At 40.8% G+C, this 16,354-nt stretch overlaps 1 protein-coding gene across 1 annotated transcript in view; it reads left to right on the top strand.

Moving 5' to 3' along the window:
• The first annotated feature begins 280 nt into the window (after positions 1-280).
• Positions 281-16,354, top strand: part of Slc27a6 (solute carrier family 27 member 6) — a 38,251-nt gene continuing 22,177 nt past the window's right edge. The window contains exons 1-4 of the mRNA XM_070034127.1: positions 281-761; positions 3,777-3,980; positions 13,166-13,324; positions 14,571-14,695. Of these exons, the coding sequence (XP_069890228.1) occupies positions 281-761; positions 3,777-3,980; positions 13,166-13,324; positions 14,571-14,695 (969 nt within the window). The remainder of the gene's footprint in view (positions 762-3,776; positions 3,981-13,165; positions 13,325-14,570; positions 14,696-16,354) is intronic.

Here is a 16,354-nt window from a genome sequence, read left to right as displayed (position 1 = left end):
GCCGGGATGGGCGTCCCGTCCGGGGCGCCCGCAGTGTGCATCTGCACGTGAACGCCGCGGTCGGCTCCGCGGCCCCCTCCCGCGCCCCAGGCTCGGCCCCAGCGTTCTTGGGGGAAGGGCTAACCCGGGTGGAAACTCCGGTTCTGTTCGCAGGCTATCGCCCGCGAGGCCGGCGGGAGCTGCAGGTGTCGGTCGTGAGAAGCCGGAGGAGCGGGGTCTCCCCGGCGGGGAGCGCGCGCTCCGGGGCCCCGGCGGCGGCGGCGCCCCTGCCCGCGGCTCCATGCTGCTGCCGTGGCTGGCGGGACTCGGGGCGGGGGCGCTCGCCCTGCGCCTGGTGCAGGGACTGCTGTTCCCCCACTTCTGGGACGACCTCCGGTTCCTGCTGAAGGTGGTCCGCTTCGGGGTCCGGCTGGAGCTGTACCGATGGCGCGGGGAGCCGGTCACCGTGCTGGACAGGTTCCTGAGCCGGGCCCGGGAGCAGCCCGGGAAGCCGTTCCTCGTGTTCGAGGGCGCCGTTCACACCTACCGGGACGTGGACCGGAGGAGCAGCCGCGTGGCCCACGCCTTCCTGCGCCGCTCCTCGCTGCGGAGGGGCGACACGGTGGCCCTGCTGATGAGCAACGAGCCCGACTTCGTGCACGTGTGGCTCGGGCTGGCCAAGCTGGGCTGCGCCGTGGCCTTCCTCAACTGCAGCCTCCGCGCCGGGCCGCTCCTGCACTGCGTGCGCGCGTGCGCGCCCGCCGCGCTCGTGGTGGGCGGAGGTAGAGTGCGCGCGGCGCGGGCGGGCGGGACGCGAGCGGGGCCCCGTCCGCCCTCCCGAGCTTTCTCCCCGCCGGGTTCCTATCTGATACTGTGGGCTGCGCGGTGAAGCGCGCTTGCCAGGGGCGCAGGATAGTGTTACGGTTCTAGGACAGTGGCGGTGCGCTTCCCGCCTCCCCCGTCACTCCCACCACGGGGAAGAGATCCGCGCTGTCCACGGGGGGGGGGGGGGAAGGGGAGTCCCCGCGGTCCCTGGGGGGAGAGGGGGCGGCACCGCTCCTTTCTTCCGGCCCCTGCACCCCTGACCCCCCTGCACCCCTGGCACCCCTGCACTCCGCGCATAAGAACTCGAGACCCGAACCTGGCCAGTTCTAGGTTGCGGGAGCTCTAGCGGTGTGTTTTGCTTTTAGTAAGAAAGTTACCTTGACTTCATTTCAGATTAACTTCTGGCTTCCAGTCATCAGGCTCTCAAAGATGATTGCAAAAGGGACATGTTAATCCGAGTTGCACGATGTCCCAGTGGGCGCGTTCCTGGCCAGACCCCAGGACTCTCTTTCTCTCTTCTCTTGCTCTCCTCCCGGGGGTTATTTTCATTCTTGCAGTTGAGCTTTATCCTTGCCTTTGGGAATAGCTTGGGGTTTGATGGCAAGTATTGACACTGAACTATCAGTAAAAGTCTTCGGGTTAGTGGCCCAGTTAACCAAGAAACTGGGCATATGGGCTGCTCCACAAAATGGAATTGAAGTAGGACAAACGACACTTTCTTTGGGTACAATCTGACTGGTTTAAAGTCCTTCTTCTTCCATGAGAGGGGAAAGGGTATGAGGGAGACGATCCCTGGTAAGAATCTTCATAAAATATTTAAGCACTTTAGATGAATAAATATATGCTAATATCTCTTAAGGAGTCTTAGATTAACAGAGAAGTATGGAAAAATAATATATGTTTATACTCAATGATTTACAGCATAGAATTTTCCAAGAAATAACCTTTATTATATAATATTTGGATGGGACCAAAAATCAAGTTAGGCAGTGTTCAGGAAAGAGTAGCCCCCGGCCTATTACCCTTTCTAGTTCTCTTTGTCCTTCATCCCAGCGCTGGGCTGATAAAGTGGAAAAAGTTTCCTGCCTGAAGCACTGATTTCATCTTAGTTAGGTCTACAGGAATGAAGGAACCAGGAAGTGTCCCTTTTCCATCCTCTCCAAGGAGACTAATTACATGTTTACTCAGTGCTCCATTAGCAATTAGTGAGGGGAACACAGAGTCATACAGAATCTTGATACTGTGGTGTGAATGCAGTAGGAAAAGTTAACAACTTTCTCAGTGCCCCAAGTATGAAATGATAGTTACAAACAGGTATCTAAAAATTATATACTAGTCTGCAATCTCCTACTGTGGATTTGAAAGTATTTTATTTCTTAACTTATTTTAAAGTATTTTAGGTTCTCTTTCATGATAAATAAAAGCCTATGTCTATACACACGCAGCAGTGTATACAGTTGTATATTGTTTTCATGAGCTGTTGCACTCAGACTGTGCGGTGCAAAGTTCTGGTTAAAAATCAAGCCTTTGTACTTCCCCAAATCACGTTTAGTCATGAAGGCAAGGTTAGATGAAGGAAAGGTTAGATGAAAAATAAAGATTTTTATGTTTGACAGTATTATGCATCGAGATACATAAAGGAACTATCTTTTACAGACTTATTCCTATTATACCCTCCATAGTTTCCAGGGAATTTCATAATTTATACTTGCAGTGACTAAAATGGCCTGTGTTTTAATATTTTGTTTCCATCTTAGGCTCAGTAGGGAAGACTTCTCTGACCAGAAAGAAACAATTGGTTTTACTATTTCAAAAGTGCACAAAATTTGATAGAGGATTGAGTAGGATGTAGTGGCTTGGATCTATCCCATATCAATAAAAGAAGTATTCAATAAATCATAAAGAGACAATTTTTGAAAACAATTTTATAATGGATAATATACAGAATAGTTCTTAAATTTTAGGTAGTGGAGTTTGAAGTCCAATATATCTGAATGACAATAAAATCGCTATCATTTATTAAATTAGGTTATCAATTTTCCTAATCTCCAATTGTCTAAAAAGTCCTCAATGATGATTTTCTAGGAGTGGACATAATCCATACTTGCTAGGTTTCATGATTATTTAATCAACTAATGTTTATTTTTTAATGAAGCCAGCACATTATTCATACTAATTTGATTTCAGGGCTTGACATAAAATATTAATATCTGTATTTTAATATGCATGTCTTTAGGATATTGTTTATTTAAGCATTAAGTGGAGTCTGGATCTCATAGGAGTATAAATGGGGTGGGGAGGGTGTGAAAGGGGGTGAAACTTTACATATACATATGGAATTGAATCCTTTGTACAATTAATATATGCTTTAAAAAAAAAGAAAGAAATAGAACCATAAAGTTGGGTGTGATGGTGAATGCTCGTCTGTAACCCAAGCATTCAGGAGGCTGGGATAGGAGCATGGAAGTGTGTGTGTGTGTGTGTGTGTGTGTGTGTGTGTGTGTGTGTGTGTGTGTACCAATACCAGAGCTTGAACTCAGGGCTTCATGCTCTTCACTTCTTGTTCACAACTACCACTTGAGCTATGTCTCCAGTAACATTTTACTGAAGATGGAGCTTACAGACTTTCCTGTTCAGGCTAGCTTTGAACCTTAATCCTTCAAGTTTTAGCCTCCTGAGTAGCTAGCTAGCATTACAGTAAGAGTCTTGGGCACCTGGCTGATCATTGCAAGTTCAAAGCTACCCAGTCTCAAATAGAAAGAAAAGAAAGAAAGAAAAGAAAGAGAGAAAGAAAGAGAGAGAAAGAGAGAGACAGAAAGGAAAGAAGGAAAGAGGGAGAGGGAGGGAAGGAAGAAGGAGCAAGCACGAAGGAAGGAGGAGGAAGGAAAGGAAGGAAGGAAGGAGAAAGGAAAGAAAGAAATTGCTGTGACTTTCAAGTTTCATTTGCCTATTTCTCTTCCTTTGCCTTCTAGATCTTCTCGGGAGTGTGGAAGAAGTCCTCCCCAGCATCCCCAAAGAAGTCAGTGTCTGGGGCCTGAAGGCCTCTGTTCCTCCGGGCATGACTTCTCTCACACAGGAATTGCGCGAAGCCCCAGAGGACCCTGTGCCTCGCAGCTACCACATCACCTCAAACCTCAAGTCTACTTGTCTTTACATTTTTACCTCTGGAACAACAGGTATGTTCCAATTCTTTTTCAAGCTTAAAAGGAGCACCACCTATTTTCTGCCATGTTTAACAATTGAGAACAGCCTAAGAACACTTCCCTGCGAGATGGAGGTTCTCAGACACAGAGCATTCAAGTGTGGATGGAAAACTTTCTCTGGCTTGGCCAGAGTCTCATTTGGAAAGGTTTTCTTCATGTGCTGGAACAATGAGCACTTTCAACATCTGAAGAACTCCGCCCCGCCTCCTTCTGCAGCCCCTAATATCTGGCCAGCTTCTTTGGCAAGATTTTTGCTGGTTTCTCTGATTTTCAGATTTCTCATACCTGAAAGGAAAATATTTTAATTTAATAATAATTTAAATAATTTAGAGAATTCCTAATCCTCCTGTATTAAAACAAATCTGTTAATCTACTTGGAAAAAAGTCCTCCTTATTCCTATGTAAAGTCTAGCGATGGCTATATTTTAAGCACACGTGGCCGGATTTTTTCCTAGAATGATTAGATCATATGATGAAACCAAAGGACTGAAGACATCCTGGGTTTGGAAGAAAATACAAAGTAACTAACCTTTCTTTTCTTTTGAGGGGTAAACAATAATAATAACAACAAAAGAATAATGAAACTGAAAATTCAAAAGACATGTTTTAACTTCAATTTTTAGGAGAAACTGAACAATATTAATAGTAAGCTCAATGGGTTTGGTAATTAGTTTGAAGATGGTTGTGAATGTGATTTAGGTATATTACAATATTCATTGCTAGTTTTTTTGTGCATAGATAATTTTGTAAAGAAAACAAATCCACAAGTAAAATTTAGTACTGGGGTTTGAGCTCAAGGCCTTGTGTTTGATTAGTTAGTGCTCTACCACTTGAGCCACACCTCTATTCCAGCATTTTGCTGGTTGATTGGAGATTAAGTCTTTCAGACTTTTCTACCTGAAGTTGACTTCAAACTACTGTCTCCTAAGTAGCTACAAGAACAGGTGTGAGCTCTCAGTGCCTGGCTCCATAAGAAAAGCTCTTCCTACCTTTAACTCAAAGAAAAACATGCAATTCCTCGGTATGATCTGTTTTAAATTAGAGAGTAGACTACATTTTAAGAATACAATTAGGGCTGGGAAGGTGGCTCAGTGGTAGAGTGCTTGCCTTGCATGCATGAGGCCCTGGGTTCAATTCCTCAGCACCACATAAGCAGAAAAAGTCAGAAGTGGTGCTTGGCTCAAGTGGTAGAGTGCTAGCCTTGAGCTGAAGAACTGAGGGACAGCGCCCAGGCCCAGAGCTCAGGCCCCAGGACTGACAAAAATAATTAATTAAAATAAAAATACAATTAGAACAACTTTAATAGATGAACTGGACATGCTAATACGTGTTGAGTTGTCAGTATAAGTGTCTTTGGAAGACAGTATTTTTTGTATGTATGTGCTGGTCCTGGACTTAAACTCAGGACCTGGAAGTTGTCCCTGATCTTTCATGCTCAAGGCTAGCATGCTATCACTTTGAGCCACGGCTTCATTTCCCATTTTTTGGTATTCCCATTTTTTAAAATTGGAACTAAGAATCTTACAGACAATCCTGTCTGGGCTGGCCTTGTACTTCAGTCCTCCAGTCTCGGCCTCCTGAGTAGCTAGGATGGCAAGCATGAGCCACCAGCTCCCAGCCTGAGAATAAAAGTTTTAAAATAATATTCTTTGAAAACTTTCAACAGAAGATACTTGGCTAGTTTGTCTTTACAGTTCTCATCTTGTCAAAAGTCAAAAAGTTCAATAAAACAGTCTTCAGTTCTCCACAACCAAGAGTAGATCTAAAGCTATAGGAATTGATGCCTTTGGACAAAAACCAGAAAGCAAAAGTGTTACTAACTTTATTGATATTAAAGTTACACAGCACAAAGTCAAAAAAGTGTAACAGTTTCAGTCATTTTAGAGAAAAGTATCATACTCCCCCTCTTTTGCTTTTCCAGAGCAGCTGCATTACATATGATTAGCCTTTATGTTTTATACGCCTCTCCCATGAGTAACTTGCTAGATAGTTGGTAGATACTAAATATTATCTCCTGGCTTGCCACCACCAAAGACCAGGATTTTGTCTTTCATGGTCATCTGTCCCACCACTGTTAAAGAGTTGCCCTGAGCCAAGACCGTCATTCTCTAGGAGATCCTTGACTGTAGGAAGGTTTGGAGGGTGTGGCAGGCGAGATACAATGATGTGGTGAAATCCAATTGCAAGGAACAGGAGGAATTTATTATGGAAGATGTTGGAGGGGTGAGGATGGGAGGTGCAGAAAGTCAGCTGGTAAGTGGGTAGTGACTCGGTGGACTGTGGAACTCTGCCATTTTTTAAGGACCCTGGGCATTATCACTCAGGTTCCTAGGATGCTATGGGGTTGGAGATGGGCTAGATTAGAGCAAACACTCTTTACTTACACGACTCTGGAGTTGACAATTTGGTTTATTTTAGTCAGCAACTATGAAGTATTCGCTTTTGGGTCACTGACTTGAGGAGCAAAGGACTACATTATAATCACATTGGGAAGAATCTTCACTAACAAGTGGATTTGAAAAAGTTATATTATGCAAAAATGGATGCCTGGATAGCAATTCTATTAAAGAAATTTATGCTACTCACTTCTTCCTTAGGAGAGACACTTAACAAGACCCATTGTGCATATAAACAACATACTGAATTGAAACCCTTTTGTACAAGTACTTAAGGTTAATCAATATAAAAAACAGAGTTCAATTGAAAGCAAAACAAAAACAAAAAAGAAGAAAACAATTTGCCTTTAGATACTGGAAAGGTAACGTGTATTTGTCAAGCCTATTGTTTTTGGCCACCTCTTTACCAGACGTTCCTCCATTCTGTTTCAGTCTTACTGTCTTTCATTCCTTCAAGTCTTCACAGACTGATGTCTCTTTTCCTAGTCTTACACAAGAATGGCAGTTTGCAGAATTGTAAATTAGGGATTTGAAGGCATACTCTATTATCCTTAGAGTTCCACTATACATGCTAATAAATTCTTTGCCTTTCTGATTAGGTGTCCTTTATTCAAACTTTTCTTCTTCTTTTGTAACTTTTTAATCTTTCATGACTCTCTGGTAGTCTGCTAATGGTAGACTGCTAATGGGCTGGTCTTATTTTTCTGGGAAATTTGCAAGCCTTTTCAGTCTAGAAACTCATATCTTGCAATTCTAGGTACTTTGTAAGTTAAAAATACTGCATCTTTTCTTTGTTTTTGTTCTTTTGGTTTATTCCCTTCTTCTGTTACATTTGTTAGTTTGTTAATCCTTTCATCTTTAGTACTTCTATATTTTTAAAGACTTTTGATTAAATTTATCTTCTGCATATTACTCTTTTGGGACCATTTTAAAAAATATTTTTGGCACTTCATTGCCTTACATCTTTCAAAATAACAAACTTGTCTCTATCATGTCTGTATTCTTTAACATCTTTTTATATCTTTTGGTGTATGTTGATCTCCATCTTTTATGCTGGAGAATTTTCTAAATAACAGATAATCCTTGTCAGTTTATGTTTAAGTGATGCTAAGGACCAGAGGAATGGCTCAAGTGATAAACCACTTAAGCAGTTATAAGCAGAAAAACGTTGAGAAAGAGCCTAAGCCCTGAGTTCAAACCTCAGTACTGGCACACAAAAAAAGTGAAGCTCATAAAACATAAAGCAAACATAATTGTGACTAGAAACCATGTGTATCTAAGTAGAACTGACATACTACTTGATTTCATTACCCAGAATGTCTTTTGGGACACTAATAATGTCTTTTAGCTTTTACTTATGTGCTATTTGGGTTCCTCTGATAAGAAATTTGAAGAGCAAATTTTACAAAGAGAGGTAGAAGTGTATGTCAAGTATTTTTCCTTCTCTGTTTTATTCAACCTTTGGTCTTCCTGATGTTTCTAGAAGTTAAATGTTTTTCTCCAGAGAATAAATATCAGGCCTACAACTAAGGTTGAGAAGGTCATCCATAACTCAATTGTTTCTTAAGCAGAACTTCCTGTGAAGCCACTTGCCTATAGTTTCAGGTTTATCTTCTCCTCTTTGCTGTCCTGATCCCCATGTCCGGCTGGGCCGCTGCTGTTTTGTGATGGCAGATCCTCTTCCTCCTGCCTTCACTTTCAGCGCCACCATCTTGAGGCAACTGGACCACTCACCGTTCCTTTAGCTCTACTCTCTTCTCCAGCCCCTCTCGCTTTGTCTTGAGAGCCAGGTCCACGTACAGATGTAGCCTGTCCCTTCCAGTCCTGCCATTGCTAACTGCACTTAATGAAGCAGCCTGGAGGATCTTTAGGAATGGAGGCTTAGGCTGGCCAGAGCAGCCACTACGAACATAGAGGAAGAAAACAAGATCTCCGCCTGCCAGGCTGTGCCTGCTGGAGCCAGCGGCCAGTGCCATCCAATCTGTTTTGATTTCATCTTCCCCTTCTTCCGACAGCTTCCTTCTTTTCTCCAGCCTTACACACAGACTCCCCAAATCTACCCCTGCCTCACGATTGTCATTCTTCTTGACTGCATCTACCCTTTCTCCTAACGTCCAACTCAATGGACATCTCCCTAGTCTTTCTTTCCTCCTGGGTCCCATCCCAATGACCTACTCAAACCAAGGATAGTTGGAAAATCTGAGCATTAAGAAAGCATGACAGGCGGGGCGCCAGTAGCTCACACCTGTAATCCTAGCTACTGAGGAGGCTGAGATCTGAGGATCACGATTCAAAGCCAGCCCAGGCAGGAAAGTCTGTGAGACTCTTATCTCCAATAAACCACTAGAAAACCAGAAGTAGCGCTGTGGCTCAAGCGGTAGAGTGCTCGCCTTGAGCTGAAGAGCACAGGGACAGTGCCCAAGCCCAGAGTTCAAGCCCCTTGACCAACACACACACAAAAAAAGAAAAGCAATGGGCTGGGAAGGTGGCTCAGTGGTTAAAGCGCTTGCCTTGCATGCCTGAGGCCCTGGGTTCGATTCCTCAGCACCACATAAGCAAAAAGAAAAAAGCCGGAAGTGGCGCTGTGGCTCAAGTGGTAGAGCACTAGCTTTGAGCTGAAGAGCTGAGGGACAGTGCCCAGGCCCAGAGTTCAGGCCCCATGACCGGACCCAAAAAAAAAAAAAAAAGAAAAGCAAGCAAGCATGACAGTTTAGAAGATGCAAGGACTCTAAAAACCATCAAGAGAAGTATTTCTCTAAGTAATCTCCTCAAAGAATGAAATAAAAATAGAAAATGGGCCTTTATGACCATGTAAATTTGAGAATTCCCATTTATACACATCTGGTATTTATACACATACCAAAGTTTTTGGGCTGCTTTGCTGTTGGGATCTGTCATGAATTAATATGATTCCTAAGTACTTTAAGTAAAATATCTAAAATGCAGTTTTATTTATTCTTTCATTCTGTTCTTTCACATTTTAAACTCATTTAAACTTTTTCATTTGTTAGACATTTCTTCTTTTATAAAAAAAAAATCTCACAAGTACTTTTTACAGTCTATACTATTAGTGAAATGATTATCCACCCAAAAGTTCTAAATAAGAAAGGAAAATGTATCTAAAAAGTAATTAATGGTGCTTTAAATGGGTGAGTAGCTAGATCTATCATTCTTTCCTTGATAAACTTCCAAGGGAAAAGTTATTATTTTAAAAGATTACTCAGAGCTGAGGCCCAAGGATGCTATAGAGAATAGGGTAGAATCGTGTCAGGGAAAGTCTTTGAAGCAGGAAAAGCATAAATATTTGCTGTTCTGTATGAAGTGTAGAAAGACATTGATTCTTAACAGCCAAGGTTCACCTAGTTCTCATTAGATATTTTTATATGTGATCTTGAAGAGGAAATTTGAAGATAATATCGATGTTTGAGTGACAACAACTTTCAAGTTGTCAAATTCCAGCTATTGGGAACAGCTTCAGAGACTTACTTTGGAAATATTTATAGATAGATTTTACTTAGGAAAATAGGCAAGGCAATGCCTACTTCACATGTGCAATCCGATTGGAACTTGTTAACAGACAAGGAGCACACAGTCTGCCATAAAGTATCAGGGCAGGCACAGAACAAAGTAGACTTGACGCTTGCTGATAAGAGCGTCTAGAAGTCACTTTCAACTGTGGTTCATAGCTTGTTTTCCTGCTGCAACCAAAAAGCCTGGGAAAACTTTGGCTTATAGCAATAAATATGTAGAACCTAGGGAGAGAATGATGTCCTATTCTATGTAAGACTATGGTCCAGTTGTCTATAAAGTATAAGTATAAACATTTTGGTTATAGAAGACCATTTTATATATTATGGAATATATATATATATATATATAGAGAGAGAGAGAGAGAGAGAGAGAGAGAGAGAAACAGACAGACAGACAGAGACAGAGAGAATATATTATAGAACCAGAGAAACAGGCAGTAAGAAGCAGAGAAACTGGGCTATAAAACTGAGACATTAGACATGAGAGTATATTATTTTAACACAAGATTCTACTCCTGCACAAGCCAATAATAGTAGAAGGTATCCAAAGTCTGAGAGTCTTATTATCAGGTTAAGCACTTGATTTCTAGAATAGGGAAATAAAGTCGGTTCCGGTGCATCAAATTCTCAAGAGCCATTGGCTTTAGGAGCATCTCGCTGGACTGACTGACTACTAAGTGGGCTGAGTCAGTACATGGGATATTGACTAGGATAACACTTCAACAATTTTCTTTCTTTCTTTTTTGTGGGTTGTGGGGCTTGAACTCTGGGCCTGGGCACTGTCCCTCAGCTCTTCAGCTCAAGATGAGTGCTCTACCACTTGAGCCTCAGCACCACTTCCGGTTTTCTGGTGGTTCATTGGAGATAAGAGTCTCACAGACTTTCCTTCCCGGGCTGGCTTGGAACTGAGATCTTCAGATCTCAGCCTCTTGAGTAGCTAGGAGTACGGGTGTGAGCCACCGGTGCCTTTCTTCAACATCAATTTTCTGCATCTCATGATTCATTATTCTTCTGTTTGCTCCTCTGGCATTGGTCTCAGGAAATCTTAATGATAACCCTTGTCACTATATAAAGCCAGGCAATTTCATTGATGAGACAGATTTGTTTGGTTTTGTTATACTTGGGATTGACCCCTAGGCCTTGTGCTCAGGAATGCTGAGCAGGTGAGGGAGATATACAATGGGAACTTCTGCACGGAGACATTCTAAAAATACTAGAATCCTTCCAGTCACAGAATATGATTGGAATATAGTTAAATCTAATACGTAGTTCAAGAGATGATACTTGTCAATGTGACAGTAAGTTGTGTTCCACTGTAAGGAACTATCTGTTAAAATATATAAAACTACTAACATTTAACCATAAACATGCCAATGTCATGTTAGTCAACTTAACTAATTAAGACTTGGATTTGTTGCATTGATACTATAAATGCAGAAGACTTTATGACAATATGAAATAGATATCTGGTCTACAATATGCTAAGTAGCATCAGCAAGATGCAAATTCTTTTTTTGGGGGGGGGGTCTGGTCATGGGGCCTGAACTCTGGGCCTAGGCACTTTCCCTCAGCTCTTCAGCTCAAGATGAGCGCTCTACCACTTGAACCACAGTGCCACTTCTGGCTTTTTTTTTCCTGCTTATGTGGTGCTGAGGAATCAAACCCAGGGCCTCATGCATGCAAGGCAAGTGCTCTACCACTGAGCCACCTTCCCAGCCCAAGATGCAAATTCTTTCTATATTAATTACAACTGTAAATCATTATTAAAAGTAAGTTGCATGTGGAAGAGTAGATGGAAGAGGGAAAACTGTGCTTGGCTCAGAAACACATAGAACAATTTCAACATTGTATCGTATGATCCTATTTTCAGTAATGATTGTATTTTAAGACATATTAACAAGACAAAAAGAATGGCTCACAATGGAGAGTCTTACTTGGGGCTGGACTTGTTTTCTGGGAAACTTATTTCCAATATAACTGAGATTTGCATTGTGATTGATGTCACTGGCTAGTGAACACTTTCACTTTTGAGATATTTATAGCATGTATGGCCCTTTAAATTTATGTTATTCCAAATTTTTAGTTTGATCTTTCTGGGTAGATCTAAGATTATAAAACTTAATTCCAGCAATTGTCATTTGCATGGCTGCTTTTCTTTTCTTGTTTTTATTGTAAAGATGATCTACAGAGGGTTTACCATTACATACATCAAGTAATGAGTTCATTTCTTTTTGAACAGTGTTACCCCCTTCCTCATTTTCTCCCAGTCTTTCCCCTCCTACCTCCCCTCTGTCTAGTGAGTATCTCTGCTAAATCAGTTCACCTGTGTCCCACAGTGTCTGTGCTTGCCCTTCAACTTCCCAATTCAGATAAACTTACATACAAGACAAAAGGTACCGAAATCAATAACAGTGACAGAAGAGGGGGAAAAAAAGAACAATAAAAGAAAAATAAAGAACCACAAACAGTACAATTAAAAAAACCCTCTTGTTTCCATTTCTTGTGATTCATTTTGATACACATCATTTTATATGATCATATGCTTTTCTTTTTTAAAAGCCCCGAGCATGATGTAGGTTGCATCAACTGCTTACGTAATTGATAGTAGCATAGCTGTTCTTTCTGTTTCACATACACACATTTATGGCACACAATAACAACTATGTTTTAGAGGAATGATGAAAACTCTGAGTCAAGTATGAGTGACTGTGGCCTGGAAACAGATTCAAGGTACCGTGAATGGCATGGGGAGATTATGTGAAATTTTCTAGCCACAAAACAAGACAGGTCATAAATGGCTACCTGAACAAATATGTAGGAAATAGGTATGAGACTACGTGGGGAGATTTTTCCTGTAGGTTTTAGGTATTGTCATACAGCTTTCTTAATTATACATCAGGTTGATGGAGGCCACAGGTTTGCTAAGCATAACCATATAGTCCAAGTTTTGCCTCATAGTCATGAGAATGTTAGCTTAGATTACATGGCTAAAATAAAGCCCTGTTTTTCTAAAGCTTCTGATAGCCCAAGATAATTTTGTCTCTCTATGTACAACCTTCAATTTCTCCATAATCACACCAGTTTACTAGGCCTAGGTCAAACAGTTTTCAGGGTCTTTAATGGAGATATCACTTCTTCAGAAAGCCTTAGCTTCACATTGTTGTTATTGTTGTTGTTTGTGGTGGTGGTGGTGGTGTGTATGTGTATAACCTTTTCTTTTCTTGCCCTCCAGGTCTACCAAAAGCAGCTGTGATTACTCAGTTGCAGGCAATAAAAGCTTCAGCTGGACTGTGGGCTTTTGGTTGCACATCTGAGGACATTGTGTATATAACCCTGCCTCTCTATCATAGTTCAGGGGCTCTTCTAGGAATAAGTGGTTGTGTTGAGTTGGGTAAGTTCTTCTTTCCTCTTGGTTAAGTTTTACTTTGTGTAATCATTTATAATTAGAGTCTGTGTTCGTCAACCTTCAAAACTACCAGCAGTTTTGTGAATGTGAGCATTGCATAATTATACCACAGTATTTACAGAAGGGAAGTAATCATGATGTAGTGAAGTAAAAAAGAATGAATGAATGCTGAGAGTCATTTGTTTGGAACAAATTCATTGTCTAATGATCTGTATGTTTACATGGAAATCCAGGAAGGAAGAAAAATGTTTCTAAGAAAAGGAAATGAAACTCACCTTTGCTTTTAATTTTTTACTTTTAGAGAAGCGACATTTTTAATTTTTCAAATCAATTTTTTCATGAAATCCGTTTAAATGGGAGATGACGAGATGTTTTGATAAATGTATATTCAGTACATAATTTTATATTCCATGAAACATAGCTAGCCCCTCAAACATTTAGCATTTCTTTATGGTCAAAATCCTCTTTTCAACTATATTGAAATTTACATGATCATTATCTGAGTAATAAATAGCAACGATCTTCTTGTCTGTTCAATTGTAATTTACACCTGTTGATCAACACTCCCCTCTTTATCCCTCCATCCTGCTGATTAGAAGTAATAACATTTAGCGTGAATAAAATTCAACAGAAATAGTACCTACGTAGTGTTCATTTTTGTTTGTTTACAGTGGTAGAGGCCAGTGCTTCGCAATATTATTTTCACTATCTTGTTAGCATCTCTTAGTTGTTGGGGGATTCATTGTGACATTTCTAAACACACACACCACATATCCCATCAACCCCACCATTCTACTACTGTCTCCCTTTCCTACCCCACTTCTTAAAACAGTCTGTCTTGATAGGCTTCGCTGTTCTATTTTCACTTATACATTGAAAGTGTTTTGGCCACAATTCAGCTTCGTTACCCTTTCTCTGTGTCCTCTCCCTCTTGCAAGAAACTCTACTACTTTAAATCTTCTACTTATTTTGGCTCTTGCTTTCATCCCATGTATTACAAAAGGTAATATTTGCTGTGAAAGGATGGCTATATGGCAGAAATATTTTTTAAGTTATTGGGCAATAAAACCTACATTTTTAAGAAAGCGTGGTCTAAACGTAAGTTGATGATAAATTATAAAAGCTCAGGAAGTGAGCAAACATGTTTAGACAAGAGCAACATGGTTTGGATTTCATGTTAATTCATCCCATGAGGTTTTCCCCTAGTTCCTGTTTTTGCCTTTTCTCATAGGTGCCACTTGTGTGTTAAAGAAGAAGTTCTCAGCAAGCCAGTTCTGGCTTGACTGCAAGAAGTATAACGTGACTGTGTTTCAGTATATTGGAGAACTTTGCCGCTACCTTTGCAAGCAACCTGAGGTAAGAGGATTCCGCAAGAACTGAAACCATTTATTTCTTACATTCCATATTCTTCCAGAACAATTTAGCTGAGATACAAAGATGTCTTTCATACACCAAGGACAAATAAGTAGAAAACAATCACAGAAAATACAGAGAGGGGTCTCCAGGAAAGTGCTAGGAATATGCTTTGTTCTATCCTAGCAGGACAGAGCAATCCATTTCAATCTGGGTCTAATCAGATTTTCTATTGTGAAATCAGATGCACATTGTGTTTACATAAATCAACCATTCCAAGTTTAAAGTAATCTTTCTAAAAACAACTTATAGCACTGGTTATTTTTCGTTTATATAAATGATTGCATTAGAATATCTTTTTGTTCTAGTTTAAGAAGAAATTTAGCTTTGAGTTACTCTTGTTTTCCCACTTAGAGTGCTCAGTCATTTGATCGATTGCCACAACCCAGGAAGTAGCTAAGCAAAGAGTTTCAAGAGCCTGTAGTTTATGGGTTTGTTTGCTTTCTTTTTGCCTGCAGCAGCTATTTTCCTTTCTCTGATCTTGTATCTTCTCAAATGCTTATTTTTTTCTGCATTCTGATTTCATAAACATTCTTGAAGTTGCAAAGAAGTTAATCAGGTCAATGTCAGCCTCTTCATAAATGGCAAAGAAGTTAATCAGAGCAATGTCAGCCCCTTCATAAATGTCTGTCTAGGACGTCATCCCATGGGGACTGAGCAGCAGACTTCTGGCTGTTCAGACTTCGTGGAACAACCAACAATTCTAATCACGCAACCTCATTTATTTCCAGTGTGTTCTTTGGTAATTATCTGGACTAAGTTAATTTTCTAAATTAATTTTCTAAATTAACTTAGTATCTTTAACATTAGTTGAGGACTAAGTAAATTTTCTAAATTAACTTAGTCCTCAACTAATGTTAAAGATACTTTTAATGAGGTTCCATGATGATAAATAGCACAGGACACAGTAGGTGCTACCTGACGATCTCATACAGCCCTTGACCCTGAACAGTATCATAAGCTTTTCTTGGAGAATTGTTCATTCAGTTATATAATAAGGAATGGGTAGATACATATACTTTTTCCCCTAAACTTCTGTCACTTTAATAATGCTATGGTCAGTCTTCATGCAATGTGGCCAGTGGGAGGTCTCAAAAGAGAAAGGAAACAGTAGGTAATATATATTCTTTGTAACTTTTTAATGGTGCATTTCAGGATTGCTCCTCAAAGTAGTTGGAGCCATTTAGAATCCTGCTGACATATGGGAATGTGCTCATTGACAGTGCTTTGTCGGTACAGGGTGCTGTAATAAATGATGGCCTTTTGCCTGTGATCCAAAGAAACAGGAAGCCCACAATGTCTCCTGAAAAGTCTCTAAGAAACAGAAAGTAGGGGACAAGCAGTCCAATGTCCCAGACTCACCTTTTCAAATATTGGGAATGGAATCCAATTTGCTTAGGTTTCTCAATTATGTTTTATTTGAACACCAAAAACAAAAACAAAGCCTAAACTGTTCTCCTTTTTGGTTGTGTGCTGGCGGTCCTGGAGATTAAATTTAGGGCTTTCCCTTGTAAAGCAGGTACTCTACCACTTGGGCCATTTGGATGGGCCCCATGCTAGTTTCTTTGAAGTTTGTTGTACAAGTAGGTTTTCGTGCTTTTG

The sequence above is a fragment of the Dipodomys merriami genome, unplaced genomic scaffold (genome assembly GCF_024711535.1).
Source record: "Dipodomys merriami isolate MVZ:Mamm:240054 unplaced genomic scaffold, mDipMer1.0.p SCAF_24, whole genome shotgun sequence".
NCBI classification, from domain to species: Eukaryota; Metazoa; Chordata; class Mammalia; order Rodentia; family Heteromyidae; genus Dipodomys; species Dipodomys merriami.
Note: the sequence above shows the minus strand (reverse complement) of the source record. Positions and strands in the feature narration are given on the sequence as shown.